The 16,937-nt window shown below is 42.5% G+C and overlaps 1 protein-coding gene across 1 annotated transcript in view; it reads right to left on the reverse strand.

Moving 5' to 3' along the window:
- The window catches only part of LOC115203452 (aryl hydrocarbon receptor nuclear translocator 2), a 95,416-nt gene that overhangs the window by 50,186 nt on the left and 28,293 nt on the right, over positions 1 to 16,937 (reverse strand). Inside the window, exons 6-8 of the mRNA XM_029768139.1 lie at positions 9,177 to 9,279; positions 5,885 to 5,950; positions 3,557 to 3,642 (exon numbers count right to left, since the gene is read on the reverse strand). Of these exons, the coding sequence (XP_029623999.1) occupies positions 3,557 to 3,642; positions 5,885 to 5,950; positions 9,177 to 9,279 (255 nt within the window). The remainder of the gene's footprint in view (positions 1 to 3,556; positions 3,643 to 5,884; positions 5,951 to 9,176; positions 9,280 to 16,937) is intronic.

Consider the following 16,937-nt stretch of genomic DNA (forward strand, 5'->3'; position numbering starts at 1 on the left):
GACTATGATTTTTCAACGCAGATACCGATGCCGATTATTGGAGGACCAAAAAAAGCCGATACCGATTAATCTGCCGATTTTTACATCTATATTTGTAATGAAGACAATTACAACAATACTGAATGAACACTTATTTTAGCTTAATATAATACATAAATAAAATCAATTTAGCCTCAAATAAATAATGAAACATGTTCAATTTGGTTTAAATAATGCAAAAACAAAGTGTTGGAGAAGAAAGTAAAAGTGCAATATGTGCCATGTAAAAAAGCTAACGTTTAAGTTCCTTGCTCAGAACATGAGAACATATGAAAGCTGGTGGTTCCTTTTAGCATGAGTCTACAATATTCCCAGGTAAGAAGTTTTAGGTTGTAGTTATTATAGGAATTATAGGACTATTTCTCTCTATACCATTTGTATTTCATATACCTTTGACTATTGAATGTTCTAATAGGTACTTTAGTATTGCCAGCCTAATCTCGGGAGTTGATAAGCTTGAAGTCATAAACAGCACAATGCTTGAAGCACAGCTAAGAGCTGCTGGCAAATGCAGGAAAGTGCTGTTTGAATGAATGCTTACGAGCGTGCTGCTGCCTACCACCGCTCAGTCAGACTGCTCTATCAAATCATAGACTTAATTAGAATATAATAAACACAAAGAAATACAAGCCTTAGGTCATTAATATGGTAAAATCCGGAAACTATCATTTCGAAAACAAAATGTTTATTTTTTCAGTGAAATACGGAACCGTTCCGTATTTTATCGAACGGGCGGCAACCCTAAGTCTAAATATTGCTGTTACATTGCACAACCTTCAATGTTATGTCATAATTATGTAAAATTCGTGCAAATTAATTACGGTCTTTGTTAGGAAGAAATGGTCTTCACACAGTTCGCACCGAGCCAGGCGGCCCAAACTGCTGCATATACCCTGACTCTGCTTGCACAGAACGCAAGAGAAGTGACACAAAGAAATTTAGAAGAAATTCATGTTAGCAAGGCAATATTAACGAAATATGCATGTTTAAAAATATATACTTCTGTGTATTGATTTTAAGAAAGGCATTGATGTTTATGGTTAGGTACATTGGTGCAACGACAGTGCTTTTTTCGCGAATGTGCTTGTTAAATCATCACCCGTTTGGCGAAGTAGGCTGTGATTCAACGATAAATTAACAGGCACCGCATCGATTATATGTGTAATGATCGTCGTCGGGTGATGAGGAAGCGGACCAAAGCGCAGCTGGGAGCGAACACATGTTTATTCTTCACACTGAAATAAACACGTACACAAAACCAAGAAAAATGCCGATACGTTAACTGCTCAAACACAAAGAGGCAACACCCCACAAACAGCGTGGGGGAAAAAGGAACTTAAATGTGATCCCAATCAGAGACAACTAGCGACAGCTGTCTCTGATTGGGAATCGACAGAACCCAACATAGAAATAAACCACATAGAGCTAACACAAGGCTATAACGCAAACATAGAAAACAAACCAAGGAAAAATACCCAACATGACACACCCTGACCAAAATACCCGAGTTCACCTAATCAGGGCGTGACAATATGCAACGCAGGACAAGCTAGATAAACTAGTAATATCATCAACCATGTGTAGTTAACTAGTGATTATGTTAAGATTGATGTTTTTTTATAAGATAAGTTTAATGCTAGCTAGCAACTTACCTTGGCTCCTTGCTGTAACAGGTGGTCAGCCTGCCACGCAGTCTCCTCGTGGAGTGCAATGTAATTGGCATCCAAAAATGCCGATTACTGATTGTTATGAAAACTTGAAATCAGCCCTAATTAATTGGCCATTCCGATTAATCGGTCGACCTCTAATTTTCAGCATGACACTGTGTAGTCTAGTACCGTACCAGTGTGCTGTACAAGCTACTTTCTCCAGAACAGCTGAGGCGCAAGCAGATAAATCACACAAACACACACCCACACACAGTCTCTACGAATCTCTACAAATCATCCGGAACAAATATCCAAAATATCTTACTGCCAGTATCCATATTCATATACATCACAAAGGGAAGGAGGAAGAGGAGGGAAAGAGAATGAGCAAGAGATAGTTTAAGTTTTCATTGATTTAAATGTTGATATCAGTTTCCCACAGTAATGAATTCCTTTGTTGTTTCCATGACAACACAAAAACACCTATTAGTCATAATGAAGACTGTTCACAGGTCTCCCTCTCCTCTCCTCTCCCCCCCTCCCCTGCTCTCCCCTCTCCCCTCCAGTAGGGGATCAGTGTGTTTTTCTATCCGTTTGTCTTATTGTCTGTATAATTTTTCAAATGACAAATTTAAAAAAAAGTTGAAAAAAAAAACAAGAGAATCTGTGTTGAGGACTTTTACTTGCATAGTCAACCAACTAGCCAGCCATGTCAATGCAAGAAGTAGCCTGCGGCCCAAATGGCACTATATTCCCTGTATAGTGCACTACTTTTGACCAGAGCCATATGTGAATAAGGTGCCAATTGGGACACATCCGTCTAGATTCAATAATATACTCTAGATTCAATAATATACACAACTATCATTTTGATGTTCCATCCCAACCATACCATCCATCCTACTACCTGACCTCTGTCCACTTTAGTCTCCCCAGGGCCTTTGTTCAGAAAGACACTCAGAGAAGGAGAGCTCATCTAGGATTGCCTTTTACATGGACAGGGGGGACCTGATCCTAGATCAGCACTCCTAATCTGAGATGCTTTCTGAACATGGACCCAGAAGAGCTGACATGAGACATAGGCTACATTCTACCAGTTCTTGTGCTGTTTTCAGAACCCAGAAGGATGGAGGGTCTAAGTGTGTGTGTGCGCACGCGGGTGATGCGTCCGATTTAGTACCTTAAGACTGATAGTGGGCGAGCGATAGACTGACGGTCCAGAACATTCCACTGGTCTATTTATGTCCCAGGAAGTTAAACATGTGTCAACGATTTCCACCCACATGTGGCGTGTCCGTGTGATCGGGGATTCTCGGAATCATTCAGTATAGCCTCAAAGCAGTTGAAATACATTTCATACTGTGATGCTGAAAGTTGCTCCCCACCCCCCCCCATTTAGACACCTGGTTCTGAATCCCAAAACACTCATGGGAATTGCAGACAGAATTCCAGGCCGGGGGGTTGCGTGGCTTTGTAAACACTTGAAAGAGTTGGAGTGTGTGTGTCAACGAGTGCATCCGAGGTCATGTGTGATCTCGTCACCTCTGTCTGTGTGTGTGTGTGTGTGTGTGTGTGTGTGTGTGTGTGTGTGTGTGTAAAACTAAAGAAACAAACCAGACCTCACGATCACACCATTTCATTAAACCTGAGGGATCTATGGAATACAATGTTTAAAACATGTATGTGTTTGTGCGTGTGTGAATGTGTATGTGTGTGTATGCGTTTGTGCATGGTGTTTGTGCGTGTGTGTTCTGCTACCACCACTGTTATCAATGTTTTGAATGGAAAACCCACACACTGCTAGCATCAACACATCTATTAGTTGACCTAGTTAGTGAGATAAAAGGTTGTGTATGGTCAGTAGATACCTGCTGGGGGCCATGCTTTGATGTAGCCGGTACAGTGCACCACAGAGTACTGATCCTCTCCCTCCTTCGAGGGTCCCAGACCATTCCTAGAAACAATCAGATTACACACACATTTAACAACACACATTTAACAACACACACCAGGGTTTTTAATGGATCAATAACGGGCTTAGGTGGTGGGCGTGGCAGGTGTGTGTGAAAAATGCTATTTTTTAAAGCCAATTTCCTGCAATTCTATACATTTTCCCATGAAGCTGAGAGAGAAATGTTGCAGTTTTAAAGCTAATTTCCTCCGATTCTACATATTCAGCCATGAAGCTGAGAGAGAAATGTTGCAGTTTTAAAGCCAATTTCCTGCAATTCTACATATTCTGCCATGCAACTGAGAGAGAAATGTTGCAGTTTGAAAGCGAATTTCCTCCGATTCTACATATTCTGCCATGAAGCGGATAGAGAAATGTTGCAGTTTTAAAGCTAATTTCCTCCGATTCTACATATTCTGCCATGAAGCCGATAGAGAAATGTTGCAGTTTTAAAGCTAATTTCGATACATTTTGCAATGGCTAATGCTGTGTTCTTTTGCTCAAACATAATATCAAAATCAACACTGCTACATTCATTGTGGAAATTTCAATTCTCCCTGACTGTCTAGCTTTTATTTTGGTGATTGTTAGTTGTCAAAGATTATATTATTAAAAAATATACACTGAGTGTACAAAACATTAGGAACACCAGCTCCTTCCATTACAGACTGACCAGGTGAATCCAGGTGAAAGCTATGATCCCTTATTGATGTCACTTGTTAAATCCACTTCAATCAGTATAGATGAAGGGGACGAGACAGATTAAAGAATGATTTTTAAACCTTGAGACATGGATAGTGTATGTGTGCCATTCAGAGGGTGAACGGGCAAGACAAAACATTTAAGTGCCTTGCCTTATTATTTCACTGCCGTACTGTGTTGGATCTTGTCTAGCCATCTTGTGTCAAGAGGACCACAATGGAAATAAGTCCCAGACTGTATTGTGTGTTATCCTCCATGATTTTATTCATGTGCATGTATGGCTTTTAAGTTTTATGTGTGCTTGTTTTTTTAAATGGCCGAATTAATAAACTAAACAACAACAAAAAATGGAATGGGGTATTGAAGTAGGTACCAGGCGCGCCGGTTTGAGTGTGTCAAGAACTGCAATGCTGCTGGGTTTTTCACACTCAACAGTTTCCCGTGTATCAAGAATGGTCCACCACCCAAAGAACATCCAGCCAACCTGACAACTGTGGGAAGCATTGGAGTAAACCTGGGCCAGCTTCCCTGTGGAACACTTGACACCACGCCCCGACGGATTGAGGCTGTTCTGAGGGCAAAAGGGGGTGCAACTCAATATTAGGAAGGTGTTCCTAATGTTTTGTACACTTTTTCTATATACAATATTTGGACCAAAACAATTGTTATGCGGCCACCCAAGGATTTCAATGGCAGAAAAAACCCTACACACGTAAATTTGCACATGTAAACATGAACGTACACACAAACAAGTTATCTTAGCCTGATGAAGGGAGATGGGGGGAGGATAGAAGAGGTGGAGAGAGGAGGAGAAGAACAAGGAGAAGATTTATCTGCTAGCCTGGTTCCTCACTAGGTTTCTTCCTAGGTTCCTGCCTTTCTAGGGAGTTTCTCCTAGCCACTGTTTTCTACATCTACACTGCTTGCTCTGTGGGGTTTCAGGCTGGGTATCTGTAAAGCACTTTGTGACAACTGCTCAAATAAAAAGGGCTTTATAAAAATGTTTAATGTTAATTTGACGAGGTTAGTCTCAGTTAGATTTTTTCAAGACCTGGCCAAAATAGGAGCACACAAAGTTGCAGACACATTTACAACATAAAACACTACAGCAAGATAGTTTTGGAAAGTGTGGTGCAACTTAATTTTCCATCAGAGTGTTCAACCTAGCTTTAAACTCATTTAAAAAGGGACCAGCTCCTGTAATTTCAGGACCTGAAGCTTGTTCCAAGCGAAAGGTGCAGAGAACTGGAAAGCTTTTTCCCTAGCCCTGTACGGACCTTAGGCACAATCAACAAAACACAGTCATGTGAGCGCAGGCCATAGTTTTCATTTGTCTGCTGGACAATGTAGTTACACAAGTCAAATGGGAGCTGTCGCAATATGGCCTTCTAAATAAAAACATTCCAATGATCTAATCTCTGAAGAGCTAAATCATTGGTACATTATTTATTTCTAAGGCCATATTGAGACAGGGGAGAAGAACATCTAGTAAAAAAAGAAAGGTAGGAATAGTAAAGTGAGAGCCGACGTCTGTTTGTCTCACCTGTATCTCTTCCTCATGTTGGACAGTCGGTTGAGAGAGATGTGGTCCAGTGGGGTGCTGCCACATCTGAAGAGAAACACACAGGGTACATCAGAGATGTCAGAGATCATCAGAGATCAACTAGATTCAGACACGGGACGATCTTTGAGAAACACACAGGGTACTATACATCAGAGATCACCAACTAGATTCAGACACGGGACGATCTTTGAGAAACACACAGGGTACTATACATCAGAGATCACCAACTAGATTCAGACACGGGATGATCTTTGAGAAACACACAGGGTACTATACATCAGAGATCACCAACTAGATTCAGACACGGGACGATCTTTGAGAAACACATAGGACACTATACATCAGAGATCACCAACTAGATTCAGACACGGGATGATCTTTGAGAAACACACAGGGTACTATACATCAGAGATCACCAACTAGATTCAGACACGGGATGATCTTTGAGAAACACATAGGACACTATACATCAGAGATCAACTAGATTCAGACACGGGACGATCTTTTCTTGAGCGGATGGTCAGGGGGCCGGAACATAATTACATAATTTGTAGACTGCATATTTGACAAGAAGAATATTTGACCAAAACAATAATTTCAAACCTCACATTTGTATACGATCACATCTCTCTCTGGTATGCGTGGGAATACTTTGGAACAGATTTCCAAAATGTACATCACTTGGAGCTGATTTGCTGCTGTTTTTACAGTCATGTCATTTTTTTTGCTACGGTTACTTGGGGGCAAATAAAATCACCCGCGGGCCGCAATGGTACCTCTGGGCCTAGGGCTCCCATTTGGCACACATGTAGTCCCCCCCCCCCAAACACAGTCAAGCAGAAACAGACAGACACAAACACAGAGAAAGGAACGGAGTGGGAGGAGACAGAGACTAATGTTAATCAGAGAGATGTTTAGACCAGAGAGCTAGAACATATGAGCTGCTGAACTGGGGACATGTCAACCCACAGCACTGATGAGGTGTATGGACCATAAACCAGAACACACACACACACACACACACACACACACACACACACACACACACACACACACACACACACACACACACACACACACACACACACACACACACACACACACACACACACACACACACACACACACACACACACACACACACACACACACAGAACAAATAACCAGTGCCTGACAGTATATAATGTACTGTTATGTTCGCTGTGTGAGACGACGGATGCAGGACAAATTGCACCCTATTCCCTATATAGCGTACTACTTTAGACCAGAGCCCTATGAACTATATAGGGAATAGGGTGCCATTTAGAACACAGGCATGGTGAGTGTTATTGGAAAAATCTTATTTGGTGTGTTGCCATGTTGCTGTGGATAGGATTCTCCTCAATGAGAACAATACATTTGAAATCTGAACCTGCTTTTGTGTGTGTGTGTGTGTGTTTTCATGTCTGCTAAATGACAAGTGTACTGATTAGATGACTGCATAGAAATGGAGAGGGAAAACAACGTGTACTGTTGGACCAGGTCTCTCTTACAGAACAGACTGTATCTCACAGAGACCTGAGAACCTGGATAAAGGAAGTTAAAAAGAAGCAGAAAAAGAGATTTATGGACAGTGATGTCAGCTTTAACTGCTGTAACCAAGTCTACACAGTCTCACATAATGGAAACCAAGATGGAAGCCATTTGACATGTGAGTTTCTTTCAGCCGGTGAGTCAGGTATCATTGAGAGCAGAGAGGAGGGACGACCTGGGTTTTTCCACTGATCAACAAAAGGTTCAAGAGGACATCATCTTCTGCCCTTCTGGAGTTAGCTAATATTAGCTTCCCTGAAATGATGTTGAAGAATGAACAATTCCTTTCCACTTGGTTGCATGGCATGCTGTTCAGGGCTCTGTGTGTGTGTGTGTTGTGTATTCTCAGCTGTGGTCACCGCAGAGTGCAGACAGTCATCCCTGCATGCTGTTTTCAATTTGCCAAGCGGCCTAAATAGCAAAAGGAACAAAAGACACACACACATTCCAGTCGTCCTAACAAAGCGTGATTAGCATCTGTGTAATGTGAGTGAAGCAGACAACAAACACAAACATCTGCATTCCTGTGCTAACGAAGCTTTACGCACGCCAGGCCGCATCGGAAATAACGGGAAGACACGTGTCGGTGGTCTGGGTTTTTTAAAACCCGCTCGAGTCAAACGGTTAAGTTCAAAAACATTCGGTCATTCTGTGGGCATTAGAGGAACCGGTTTCTAAACATCCTGAGAATGAAATAAACAAAAGTAGCGCTCAGGGTTGAAGCGAGTGGGAGGGGACAGTGGTGCATGACACAAACACACCCACCCAAGGGGGGATTCTAAACTGGATTCCCAACCTTATGGATTCCTGATTATTGAAATATCTGCAGCAGGATAGGTCATACATAATGACGTGTGAGCTATGGAAGCATCCATCACTTTAACCAATGGTGCGTCTTCACTTCATCTTGGGGATAGAAAGCATATGGCTCGATGGCCGCGGGGGAAAGCATATGGCTCGATGGCCGCGGGGGGAAAGCATATGGCTCGATGGCCGCGGGGGGAAAGCATATGGCTCGATGGCCGCGGGGGGAAAGCATATGGCTCGATGGCCGCGGGGGGAAAGCATATGGCGCAATGGCCGCGGGGGGAAAGCATATGGCGCGATGGCCGCGGGGGGAAAGCATATGGCGCGATGGCCGCGGGGGGAAAGCATATGGCGCGATGGCCGCGGGGGGAAAGCATATGGCTCGATGGCCGCGAGAGGAAAGCATATGGCGCGATGGCCGTGGGGGGAAAGCATATGGCTCGATGGCCGTGGGGGGAAAGCATATGGCTCGATGGCCGTGGGGGGGGGGGTGAAATCGATTATGGCTACACGCACATCTACATCCCAAATGACACCCTATTCCCTATGTAGTGCACTCTATGGGTCCTGGTCAGAAGTGCACTATATAGGGAATAGGATGCCATTTGGGATGCAGAACGCATCTCCCAGGCAGGTGTGAACCAAAGACTGGATGATTGCTGATGTAGGGAGACGAAGGTATCTACATATCAGAGATGACTAAGTTTTAAAGGATGGACGAGTCCTATTGGGAGTGAGTCTACAACACAGGTGTTCATCACTTAACACTTTAAATACCCCGCAGATGGAGAGATGGATCCAGTTGATATATTGTATGTGCACACTAGCGCACGCACACACACACAAAGACCATCCATATGCTCATGGAGGAATGACACACAGACAGACACACCTCATTCTGCAGATGAAAGATCGTCTGGAGCCCATGCACATCCTCATAGAAGACTGTTGTCCCTCTTTCTTCACTGTTCCTGTCTTCAGGTCCAGGATACGCCCTGAGACAGAGAAAAGACCATGAGATGAGAGACACTCACACACACACACACACCCTTGTGGTATCCTGAGGTTCGGGAGTAGATCTGCGCCACCGTTTCTGTCTGGGACAAAACATTTTTTTTCGTCAGTGTATCGCTCCCTCGTTTCTCATTAAGTGTTTGGAGAGGAAAAACAATGTAATTCCTGATATTTAGCCTAATGTAATAAATGGAGAGAATGTCTCTTCCTTTTCTCTCCCTCTGTCTGTCTTCCTCTTCACCCCATTTAGACTATTAGCTGCATCATTACTCACTAGTCTGTAGGAAAAACATGTCTACAGTAATTCCAGACAAATAAGCTTTGTGTGTGTGTGTGTGTCCTGCAGCGATCCGTTCCAGCTGACCCCAGTGTTTTTATTCCAGAGGAATCCCTCCTCCACACACACAGTCTGTCTGAGCTGCGTTGCAACTCATTTGTTTGTTAGATGACTGGGGGCTTAGATCATGCTAACAGCTATCAAGTTAGCTAGCGCCAGCCAGAGGTTATTCAGCAGGACAAGGAGCGGATTCAAGCCACACACACACACACACACACACACAACACGTCGTACACTCTCCACAATTCCCATTCCAGCTATAGACTACACAACAGGCCAAGTCAAGGCCGGGGGGGGGGGGGGGGGGCATTTGACAAGGAATGTTGATGACAGGTGGAGGGTTTAATGTTGAAACTGGACATATGGACAACCTGCCAGTAACATTAGTGTAATGAATGCAGCATTAGACAATGTTAACTCTGCTGCCTCCCAAAGCATTGATGTGGTCATCTATACTGTTCTATTATTGCAGTGGATCCTCAAGGGAGGGAGGCGGCCAGTGTTTGACCCCAGCTAAAGGCTGGATTGTAGTTTTGGCTACAGTCTTGTATTGGAGAGAATACAAGGATCTAAGCTCCCTCTCTTCCTGAGACTGACCCATGAAGGTCGAAAGAGAGCTCTGGACGAATACAACCCGTCTTAGCACGGACATTGCCATTGAAGGTTTCCACCATTTTAAAGTAGGCAATGAGGCCTCTTTCTACCTCTATGGACTGACCACTATGTTTAGATAAAGACATTATCTCACTGGGGCTCTGGGTGCCCTGGAATGACATATGACTATTACCATTGGCCAATTAGGTCAGGAGTCCAATTAGAAGGCTCTGGTTTCGAACATGTTGAAAAGCTTTACCACATGTATCTCCTAGGGTCATGGATTGTTGACAGGTTTTCAAGCTCCATTGGTTAGAGCAAAAAAAAATTACATAAAAAACACTGCTCTGAAACACTTCTCTAAAACCCGCATGCACAGGTTATTTACCATTATAAACTGGGTGGTTTGAGTCCTGAATTCTGATTGGCTGACAGCCGTGGTATATCAGACCGTATACAACGGGTATGATAAAACATGTATATTTGCTCAAATTATGTTGGTAACCAGTTTATATGCGACCAATATACCACGGCTAAGGGCTGTGTCCAGAAACTCTGCGTTGCATCGTGTATAAGAACAGCCCTTAGCCGTGGTATATTGGCCATATGCCACACCTCGGGCCTTATTGCTTAATTATTACCATGGTTTACCATGAAGAGGATGGAGACAAGAGAGAAAGGAGATGAGGTTATTTACCAGTATTATTACCATGAAGAGGATGGAGACAGGAGATGAGGTTATTTACCAGTATTATTACCACGGAGAGGATGGAGACAGGAGATGAGGTTATTTACCAGTATTATTACCATGGAGAGGATGGAGACAGGAGATGAGGTTATTTACCAGTATTATTACCATGAAGAGGATGGAGACAGGAGATGAGGTTATTTACCAGTATTATTACCATGAAGAGGATGGAGACAGGAGATGAGGTTATTTACCAGTATTATTACCACGGAGAGGATGGAGACAGGAGATGAGGTTATTTACCAGTATTATTACCATGGAGAGGATGGAGACAGGAGATGAGGTTATTTACCAGTATTATTACCATGGTTTACCATGAAGAGGATGGAGACAGGAGATGAGGTTATTTACCAGTATTATTACCATGAAGAGGATGGAGACAGGAGATGAGGTTATTTACCAGTATTATTACCACGGAGAGGATGGAGACAGGAGATGAGGTTATTTACCAGTATTATTACCATGAAGAGGATGGAGACAGGAGATGAGGTTATTTACCAGTATTATTACCATGGTTTACCATGAAGAGGATAGAGACAGGAGATGAGGTTATTTACCAGTATTATTACCATGGTTTACCATGAAGAGGATGGAGACAGGAGATGAGGTTATTTACCAGTATTATTACCATGGAGAGGATAGAGACAGGAGATGAGGTTATTTACCAGTATTATTACCATGGTTTACCATGAAGAGGATGGAGACAGGAGATGAGGTTATTTACCAGTATTATTACCATGGTTTACCATGAAGAGGATGGAGACAGGAGATGAGGTTATTTACCAGTATTATTACCATGGAGAGGATGGAGACAGGAGATGAGGTTATTTACCAGTATTATTACCATGGTTTACCATGAAGAGGATAGAGACAGGAGATGAGGTTATTTACCAGTATTATTACCATGAAGAGGATGGAGACAGGAGATGAGGTTATTTACCAGTATTATTACCATGGAGAGGATGGAGACAGGAGATGAGGTTATTTACCAGTATTATTACCATGGTTTACCATGAAGAGGATAGAGACAGGAGATGAGGTTATTTACCAGTATTATTACCATGGAGAGGATAGAGACAGGAGATGAGGTTATTTACCAGTATTATTACCATGGAAAGGATGGAGACAGGAGATGAGGTTATTTACCAGTATTATTACCATGGTTTACCATGAAGAGGATGGAGACAGGAGATGAGGTTATTTACCAGTATTATTACCATGGTTTACCACGGAGAGGATGGAGACAGGAGATGAGGTTATTTACCAGTATTATTACCATGGTTTACCATGAAGAGGATGGAGACAGGAGATGAGGTTATTTACCAGTATTATTACCATGGTTTACCACGGAGAGGATGGAGACAGGAGATGAGGTTATTTACCAGTATTATTACCATGGAGAGGATGGAGACAGGAGATGAGGTTATTTACCAGTATTATTACCATGGTTTACCATGAAGAGGATGGAGACAGGAGATGAGGTTATTTACCAGTATTATTACCATGGTTTACCATGAAGAGGATGGAGACAGGAGATGAGGTTATTTACCAGTATTATTACCATGGTTTACCATGAAGAGGATGGAGACAGGAGATGAGGTTATTTACCAGTATTATTACCATGGAGAGGATGGAGACAGGAGATGAGGTTATTTACCAGTATTATTACCATGGAGAGGATGGAGACAGGAGATGAGGTTATTTACCAGTATTATTACCATGAAGAGGATGGAGACAGGAGATGAGGTTATTTACCAGTATTATTACCATGGTTTACCATGAAGAGGATGGAGACAGGAGATGAGGATATTTACCTGTATTATTACCATGAAGAGGATAGAGACAGGAGAGTAGAGGTATGTTTCCCAAACAAAAAACCAGACCAGGAACACATTGGCTACATCATGTTATTTCCCCTGAGAGATCAACACACCCCCACCCCCACCACACACTAAGACACCAACAAGTGCAAACAAGTTTGTTTGTGTGAGAGTGAGTTTCATCTGCTGTGTTTGTGTGACCTCATGTTCTAACTGACGGAGGTTAGGCTTGGCTGGGCTTCCAGGACAGCAGAGAACAGGCGACAGGAGAGAAGTCATCACACACACAGGGCTTGGGTTTCGGTAAATGACTTAACGAGGAGATAGTTTAATCAGTGAATTCCCAGGCTTGTCTGGAGGAGATGACTAACATGTTCTCTTGTTAGCAGGAAAGCTGGGGGGCTAGCTGCTGTGTGTGTGTGTGTGTGTGTGTGTGTGTGTGTGTGTGTGTGTGTGTGTGTGTGTGTGTGTGTGTGTGTGTGTGTGTGTGTGTGTGTGTGTGTGTGTGTGTGTGTGTGTGTGTGTGAAGCTATCCTCTGCTTCTCTCCATCTGTCAGTTGAGCACAACAGGTAAAGTTTATCCTGGAACTAATTCCATGTGAAACACTGCAGGGTAGAGGGAGAAGAAAAACACTGCACATGTCTGGACACCATCAGCTGTGTTAGTGTGTTGATTTGTGTTGAGCTCCCGTTTATATAGTGTGTGTGTGTGTGTGTGTCTGCCTGTTATCCCCATTGGTCAGGGATGGTCTCCACTTAGTGATGATTTCAGGGAAACCGGGAGGAAATGAAGGGATCAATACACCCCACACAGGAAGGGTGATCAGCTGGAATGATGGCATCCAAGGGAGATCCAAGGAAAGTGGAGCAGCAAAGACATGCAGACATTTGTAGACTGTGTGTGATGTGTGTGTGTGTGTTGATATGTGTGTGTGTGTCTACGCCAACTACCATCCAGTCCAAAAACCATGTGTTTCTATGTGCAGTGCTAGGGGTTGTTTAAGGTCTAGGTGCGCCACACACACAGAAGGAATGTGCGGTATGTGCTGTCAAACCATGTGTGTCTATGGAGTGTGACACTCAAAGGAGATAAGATAAAGCAGTGACAGGCCACTGAAGTCCTCAACAGCTGCCATGTCACTGCTGCTTCTACTGGTCGACTTTCAGTGAAAGAGTCAGATTTTGAAAACCAGGGTCAATCGAGAGAAAATGACAAACAAAATAAAAATACAAAAAAATTAAATTAAATCGGGATGGTAAAAAGTTTTTAGTGTAAACTTAAACCAACTATTACCAGATATAAAGTAAGTAGGAAAGTAATGGACCTATATATATTTAAATAATATCTTTACGAACTAACAATCATCAAAATAAAAACTAGATAGTCAGAGAGAATCTAAAATTCTCAATGTCATGGCACGGTGCCTCTACTGATTTTGTTATAATGTTTGAGTCACTCAGACAGCATAAGAACAAGACATAAGCCATGGCAAAATGTGTAGAATTGCAAGAAATTAGCTTTAAAACAGCAAAAACACCCACACTTTCCCACTGCTGTTAAAACAAATCCTAGGGGAAACACTGAATACAGATTTGTTTTTCCTTTGCAAAACGTTTTACTACGGTTTGCAATTCAACACAACCCAGGTGTGAGAAAACTGTCATTGTTCCATCTCTGAATGGCCAGGGGATACACAACAATGATGGAATGATAACCAGGCACAGATGAATGTGCCTGGCTGGCACCTAGCCTCCTCTCTCCCTTAACAACCACAGCTACCCGTACTCAAATGACCAAAATAACAACATAGTTCATAGTTCCAGGGACCATAGTTACGGCATCGATTAGCCCTACGGCTTAGACCTTTTGGAACATATTTAGCAGTTGATTGGATTTATGCAGTAAGGTACACTATGCAGAAATCGCTCCGCCATTTCCTGGTTGCTAAAATTCAAATAGTTCGCCTAATTTCAGTTTGTGACAAAACAAGCAAGTATAGTGTAGAGAATCATTGTACCATCTAAACCTCTGAAATACATTTTCTATAACCAAAAATATTTTATTTTCAGCTGTTTAAAGCTGGTTAAAGACGCAAAAACAAAACATAAGAACGGCAAGCATAGAAATAGTGCACATAGAACAGGTCTACTGCTTCTTAGACTTGCTTTAAATGAGATCTATAACTCAGATTTCTATGTGAATTTGGTCAGGTCGCCCAAAAAGTTACATATTGCAGCTTTAATGTCAAGGAATGATGAGCACAGACGATTGTTGAAGATATTAGGACGTGATCAGGTATATGGGGAACAACTATTGTTACGGGAAATCAAACTGTCCATGCCTAGGTCGTGTTACCACTGGTTTAACTCAAGAGACATACTATGTCATAAGTATGGACCCTGGGAGTTTAGATCAAGACCCACAAACTACATAGAGTTCAGTTGCTGTCACGTCCTGACCAGTAAAGGGGTTATTTGTTATTATAGTTTGGTCAGGACGTGGCAGGGGGCGTTTGTTTAGAGTGTTTCGGGGTTTATTGGGTATGTTATTATGTAAGAGGGGTGGGTTTGTTTTGTGTTTTAGGGGTTTTTGGGTATTGTTCTGGTTTTGTATTTCTATGATTTTCTAGGTTGTGTATTTCTTTGTTGGCCTGGTATGGCTCTCAATCAGGAACAGCTGAACATCGTTGTTGCTGATTGGGAGTCATACCTTTTTTCACTTGTGGTTTGTGGGAAGTTGTTTTTGCACTGCTGTGTTTAGCCTGCAATACTGTGCGTCCGTTCGTTTTGTTATTTAAGTGTTCAATAAAAGTTCAAATGAGCACTCAACCCGCTGCGCCTTGGTCTACTACATACGACGACCGTTACAGTTGCTGCCGACTGCTAAACAGTAGCTTCCCATGCAAAGTGGTAGTACAATCATTTTACAGAGAAGGGAGGTTTAGAAGTTTGTTATACACATAATATTTGTCATGGTTCTGGAAGAGCAGAGCCAGCTGTCTTGACTTGGTTGGTTTCACACACAAATATCCATGTATTTGACGTGCACACACACCCCCCCCCCCAGGGTTTCCTTTAGTTGGTAATATGAAAAGCAGATAAATAAAACTGGCGCTGGCCAATTATCAGGAATATAAACAACATAGCAAAATAATGGTTGTTAGCCTCTTCATTGATGGAAATACCAGTCGACGGAAATACATTTCACCTATAAGTGTTTCTTCTTTTTGGAGGGGGGTTAGATCAGCTTTAAAACTGCAGATTGTAGCTTCCATACATGTAATTGTCTGCATAATTTCCAATCCCCCACATATTTATTATAACCACACACACACACACAGTACCAGTCAAAAGTTTGGACACATCTATTCATTCATGGGTTTTTATTTTCTACATTGCAGAATAATAGCGAAGACATCAAAACTATGAAATAACACATGGAATTATGCTGTAACCAAAAGTATATTTGAGATTCTTCAAAGTAGCCACCTTTTGCCTTGATAGCTTTGCACACTCTTGGCATTCTCTCAACCAGTTTCACCTGGAATGCTTTTCAAACAGTCTTGAAGGAGTTCCCACATGCTGAGCACTTCTTGGCTGCTTTTCCTTCACTCTGCAGTCCAACTCATCCCAAACCATCTCAAATGGGTTGAGGTCAGGTGATTGTGGAGGCCAGATCATCTGATGCAGCACTCTCCTCCTTGGTCAAATAGCCCTTACACAGCCTGGAGGTGAGTTTTGGGTCATTGTCCTAATGAAAAACAAAATGATAGTCCCACTGCGCGCAAACCAGATGGGATAGAGTATCGCTGCAGAATGCTGTGGTAGCCATGCAGGTTAAGTGTGCCTTGAATTCTAAATAAATCACTGACAGTGTCACCAGCAAAGCACCCCACACCATAAGGCGATCATCCGTTCACCTACTCTGCGACGCACAAAGACACAGCAGTTGGAACCAAAAATCGCACATTTGGACTCATCAGACCAAAGGACAGATTTCCACCGGTCTAATGTCCATTGCTCGTGTTTCTTGGCCCAAGCAAGTCTCTTCTTATTGGTGTCCTTTAGTAGTAGTTTCTTTGCAGCAATTTGACCATGAAGGCCTGATTCACGCAGTCTCCTCTGAACAGTTGATGTTGA

This window comes from Salmo trutta, chromosome 12, assembly GCF_901001165.1.
Source record: "Salmo trutta chromosome 12, fSalTru1.1, whole genome shotgun sequence".
Taxonomy (NCBI): Eukaryota; Metazoa; Chordata; class Actinopteri; order Salmoniformes; family Salmonidae; genus Salmo; species Salmo trutta.